This window comes from Lolium rigidum, chromosome 6 (genome assembly GCF_022539505.1).
Source record: "Lolium rigidum isolate FL_2022 chromosome 6, APGP_CSIRO_Lrig_0.1, whole genome shotgun sequence".
Lineage (NCBI taxonomy): Eukaryota > Viridiplantae > Streptophyta > Magnoliopsida > Poales > Poaceae > Lolium > Lolium rigidum.
Genome location: NC_061513.1, coordinates 110132570 through 110138569, shown reverse-complemented (window position 1 = coordinate 110138569; position 6000 = coordinate 110132570). Strand labels below are relative to the sequence as shown.

At 48.4% G+C, this 6000-nt stretch overlaps 1 protein-coding gene across 1 annotated transcript; it reads left to right on the top strand.

The window, feature by feature from the left end:
• Positions 1-2277: 2277 nt before the first annotated feature.
• LOC124663105 (protein E6-like) lies at positions 2278-3006 on the top strand. The gene has a single exon (XM_047200847.1). The coding sequence runs from the start codon at positions 2278-2280 to the stop codon at positions 3004-3006; it is 729 nt and encodes a 242-aa protein (XP_047056803.1).
• The last annotated feature ends 2994 nt before the right edge of the window (positions 3007-6000 follow it).

The following is a 6000-nucleotide window of genomic DNA, read 5'->3' as shown; positions in this document are numbered from 1 at the left end:
TTGGGGAAAAAGAAGGGTGAAAATCGCATTAAAATCGGGCAAAAAAAAGCAGCCCGGCCGGCCAGCGGGCCGGTCAACCGGAGCCTGGGCCGGAGAGGCCGGTGTAGCCTGCCAGTCGGGCCGGCCCAGCCGGCCGGGAGCGGGAGCAAATGCGCGCTTGGGCGGCAAACGCCACGCGGAGCCGCGGGAGGCGCGACGCGTGGGCCACGGCGGCCCACCCAGCGCCGAGCGCGCGCGGAGCCCGGCCGTGCGAGCGCGCGGAGGACGTGCGGCCGGGCGAGGGTAGCGGCCGGTTAAGACTCCGGTCGGAGCCGGAGGCGCGCGGCGGAGCGGTCGAGGACGGGCCTTAGGCGGATCATGGGCCAAAGGCCTCGCACGTGGCCGGATGTACCGGTCACCGGGCCGGTCGGTGACCCGGGTGGGCGGCGCTCGGCCGAGCGGCCGGGGCGGCCGGCAGCGACCACGCCCTTTTTCTTTTCTTTTCTTTTTCTCTTTTTCCCTTATCTTTAATAACAAATGTTCCCGAACTCCGAATCGCATGAAACCGGTTTTGTTTGGAAGATAACAACAAATGCTATCTTATGGAAAGTGAAAACCCAAGAATCTGTAGGAGGATTTTATCATGAATATAAAAAGTAGAACCTTATATCATGAATAGCCGGTAAAATCACCCAACCTCGAAAACGCAATAGAAGATGCATGTGAACTCCGTTTTCGATGAACTTGGGCTTGTTGTAAAGCTAGCAACAAGCTCAAGAACCTCACACCAGAAATACCAAGAAGCAATAAGAATATGCAACGCATGCAAGGATTGAGCTCCCTAAGACGATGTGACCAAGTTAACCAACCGAAAGCCCCTCTTGATAGTGCGGCTATCTATCCTATAATCCGGTCTCCCATCAACCACCTCGAGACCGGTAAAAGGAAAACCTATCAAGGTCATACCTTTGCCTTGCGCATCCCATCACTTGATCATTGTCGCTTCGTGTATACTCACAAATGCTCCCCATACACTATGATGGGAAAGCTTCATTGATGCACATCTTCACATGTCCATTATCACCAAATGGACGGCAAGCTCCAAGCATGTGATCCATTCAAGATGCTCATCTTGAACTTGCCCAACTCAACCTTGTATCTTCTCATACTCACTTGAGATAGAGCATGGCTAATATTGGGTTCCACATAAGAACACCATCTTCATTTCTTCTTCTTGATCATATCACATATGTATCTTCAAATCGATGATCTTGATGCCAATACACAAGGTATACCTTTATCTTCATGGCATCCATACTTGAATCCAACACATAGAGAGCAAGTAGTACCTATGGAATATTCCTTCATATAAACTCAATGAAAACATTAGTCCATAGGAGTTGTCATTAATTACCAAAACCACACATAGGGGCAATGTACCCTTACAGTAGGTCTGTCCTAAAACTTTTTGGCCGATGATCGGATCTATATGCTTAAGCCGGTAACCTTTGTATGTTGTGTGATGTATGCCTGTGAACCTCGTTGGCTTTATTTAGTTATAAGTCCAGTCATTTTAATGCATGTTATGAAAAAGTTAGTCCCTCCGATTCATATTACTTGCCACTAATATGGATGTATCTACAACTAAAATATGTCTAAATGCATCTATATTAGTAGGAACTAGTATGGGTCGGACGGAGTAATTTGTTTGAAAAAAGCAACCGGTATTTTATAAAAGAGAGTCTTAGTTGTTGGCCCGCTACGAGCGTCTCAGCCCACCAAGCCCAGCCCAACTGGCATTCATGAACTCACGCAGCCAGAGCGAATAGAAGGAAAAACCTCACGCAGCCAAGTGCTCCATCGAGCTGGGCAAATTAACTTCATCACTCACTTGCTCTGGCTCATGACTTCCATCAATGCGTGACTTGCGCAAATGTCTCGTGGATCTCACAGCCACACGCAGCGCATACCCGATTCCATCATGCCGACTGTACCAAGCAGGCAAGCACTCACGCCCTCCGTCCTTGCCCCCGCAATCCACGCATCGATCATCGTCGCAGTATCGTGCACGGGCCCCGTTCCAATCTATCCTGCGTAATTGTTTCCCTTTCTGTTCTACCTCTACCATCACTTGCTACCAAAGCGGTCCAATCATCCTACAACGATAAGCTGGTGGTAGCATATCGGCACCGGCTATATATACGGGTGGGAGGGCGCGCACGGAGACAAACACACACACACGGTACGCGCGCTGCGTTGCGTTGTGCTACCACCGACGATCCATTGCCGCTTCCTTCCATGGCTTCCTCTGCGTCCCACCTCTTCCTTCTCGCCATGGCGGTCCTCCTCGCCGCCCCCGCGCCCAGCGTGGACGCGTGGGGCGGCCGCATGTTCTTCAGCAAGATGACGCGCCCCGAAGCCGTGGCCGAGGCTGACAAGGCGGCGGACACCACCACCGCGGGGACGACGGAAGCGCTCGACGCCAACAGCGCGCCGGCGGCGTTCTCGTCGCGGCCGTCCAGCGGCGGCAGCAACCGCGGGTACGGCCTCTACGGCCGTCCCGAGGAGAACGAGAGGTACCCGCCGGCCTACTTCCGCCGCGGCGTGCACCACGACGCCGAGAAGCGGACGACCACCAACACCAACGTCGTGCCGGAGGCTGTCCCGGTGCAAGAACAAGAAGAAGAATCGTCGGGCGAGAAGGAGGAGCCGGCGTTCCCCGAGAACGGCAGCGGCAGGGGGCGGCCGCTGTCGTACATGCGCCACGGCGGCAAGGGCAAGCGCGGCGACTACGGGATGAGCGACACCAGGCTGTACCAGAACGGCCGCTACTACTACGACGTGGAGGCCGACAGGTACGGCTACGGCCGCGAGTCCAACCCGGTGCGGACGCGCCCCGAGTCCGAGGACAACGGCTCCGGGTACGGCCGCCCCGGCGGCGAGAGGCGGTCGGGGAGGTACGGCGGCAACAACGAGCAGAACGACGACGGCTTCGAGGAAGACCAGAACGAGCAGTACAATCCGTGAGCGAGCAGTACGTTTCCGCTTGCGATCATCGTATACGTTGTGTGATATATTGCTGGTTGAGAAGTGTACCTAATTGGGGAAATGCACTTTGGTTCATAGGAGCATTTGCTCTCATTATGTGAATCCATATTTTGAAGTGTCAAAAAATTCTAAACTAAATTTTTACATGTACATCTAAACATTTTATGTTGGTACACAAATTTTCAAAAAAAGAAAAAAATTTATGTGGCTCCTGTAAAAAGACAAATTTTGATGTTGTAACACGACTACATACAGCATATTTTTTTGTCTTTTTTGTACACACCACACAAAATGTTGTTTTTCCACGAAAACTTGTGTCCGAACATAGAATGTCACGATGTATACCAAAAAATTTATGCCAATTTTTTTTAACATTTTAAAAATTAATTTTTAATTATTTTATATAATGGGAGCATTTGCTCCTATGAGCCAAAACGTCACCTCCACCTAATTGCATCACTGCTCCTTGTGTGCTGCAAAGCTAGTACATCGTCGTTACTACTTACGTACTGCTACTCCGCTACTTAAGGTTGAGCTACCCAGCTGCCAATGTGGAATCGTGATGAATCGTATGTACGGATGAATTGCCTGTCTGAGTAATGGAGTATCTACTGATATTAAGTTATGGTTTACCACATGCTTTTTTTCTGGTCTATCTGTTTCATAATTCTTATCATGATTTAGTTTAAACTAAAATCGCGACAAAAAAATACTGTATGAAAAGGAGAGTACCGTACTGCTCAATTTGTCGGTGCACGTACGGGCCCCAGGTCGTGTGCTAGAATGGAAAATAATGGGTAATCAAGTCTCATCCGTGAAGGCATGATTGATCAGCCGGATATTTTGGGTTTTGCTGGATCTAACTAAGATTCCCGTTTCGCACGAACGTGTGAAGCCTCTCTATTCCGAGGGTACCTACCTTGTGAAATCGATTTACTCGCTTCACGTCGATGCATTGCATGCATAGATCGCTGATGGATCACACAAAGGGGCCGTGCCCAATAATTCCAGCAGACAAACTCAAGCTCCAATCAACACGTAGGCCATAATCGGTCCTGTCGACAAGGACAAGCTGCATGGCGAAGTTGCAGTGCACACTGCTGCTAGCTAGCTTGCATCGGATGCTGGTGGCTGGTGGCACCTACCAAACAACGACCTATCGGCCATCAATCGGCCACGACCGGCCGGCTGTGTGTACCTACAGCTGGGGAAGAAGAACTGTACCACTTTTGTTCGGTACAACAAGTCGTTCGGTTCATTAAACCCGGCCTCGGAAGCTCGGTGCTTTTTGTTCGGAAGTTGATGCGCATTCAACCGCATGGTGCCACCACGGTAAGGTTTGACGGGAACGATATCACCTGAAATGGACTACGTCATGCAGATCTGCAAATTCTCATCGGTGGCGAATTATTTTCTACCAACGGTCAGATCATATTTTTGGATCCTCAAATGGTCTTACATGCTATTAGAGGCGCAACGGACGCATATGAATTCCGGATGCAGCCATCTAGAGACGGTAACACGGGCTATCTACAATCAATGTGGTTGGCGGCTTGTAAGAAGCTTAAGGGCCCTACTTTTTATTTTATTTTGTTGGTTGATCTTTATGTATACTCTGTCTGATTCATGAGATGTACAACTTCATAACTCCGTTCCTTAATAATGCAATAAAAGGTTGTGTGTTGATGCACAGGCCAGGGCTTTGCTCCCATTTCGAAAAGAAAAAAGATCATGGTATGTTTCACCACCATGCAGTTTGTACAAACCCCCCTACAGTCCTACATATCTATTTGCAAGGTTTGGCACCACAAACCCACACTTGCTCGCTGCCTCTTTTCTTTTTAACCAGCATTCTGATTTTGTCGATAGACCAACAACAACACGACAGATCAAAAAATGAAAAATCAATTGAATGAAAAAGTTCTCTTGGTTTAATTTGAAAAATTAATAATAAAGTATCGAAGTCGTCGTATATGGTAGTGCCCATCAGCAATCAATGTTCATCTATTCATCTGATAAGAAACGACACAAGTTGCATAGTCGTTTCTATTTTCCTTGTTCCGCCGGTGGATTTATGTAGCCATCTTATGGAAAAACAAATGCCCCCTCGCCCACCAAACCCTAGCGCGCCAAGTCCCAACTAGGCATCACCCTTGCCACCACTGCCGATAACATTGGACATGGTGCCAGCGGGCCTGGGTGGGTGGATCACGATGGCGACTCCATAGGGCTGACAGGGCGGCATTACTGGAAGCTTCCTAGTGCAGTGGATCGGGCGGCACCCACGATCAGGCAGCGGCATCAACCTCCTCTTCTGGCCACCATCGCTTGAGGGGCTGATCTCCGGGCGGAGGCAGTGGACTATGAGTACGGTTGCAAACAAGTCGAGTTTGGTTGAGTTAGACTAGGTTCATCTTTACTCGTACTAAAATTTGAGCGAGCTTAGACTACGTCGAGTTAAAGATTGCGCTGTAAAATTTTGTTCATAGTCAGCTTGTAATGACCTCGAGACGATCTGGAGCTAGTTTTGAGATAGAAAAAACAATAATTCAATATGTCTTGCATATGGAAGAACGAAAAATTCCCATCCGCAATACATAAAAGGAATAAGGGTACCCTCCAATAGGGAGTCTAATATCAGTGGATATTCAAACTTCGGTAGAAACACCGGTGGTATCTTGTCCACTTTACATTCCACGGTGATAATTGTTGTTGATATATGTTGTGTAGAGTTTTAATTGCTTGTTTGTTTTTGTAATTGAAAATCTTTTGTAATCATAGACTTTTTGGTGCACTTACCGAAGCCTAGATATTTAGGGTTTGCTTTAAAAAACTTTCAGACTAGTTAATTTCACACCATTTAAAAAACCCATACTTGTTCTAGAACACATATTCACCTCTACCTCTATGCGACATTTCGATCCTTTCAAAAGGGTGTTTCTTCCCGAATGTTGACAAAGAATAGCCTAGCAA

What these genes read in the sequence shown, in the direction of transcription:
- LOC124663105 (XM_047200847.1), top strand. Translation starts at nt 2,278, where the DNA reads ATGGCTTCCTCTGCGTCCCACCTCTTCCTTCTCGCCATGGCGGTCCTC.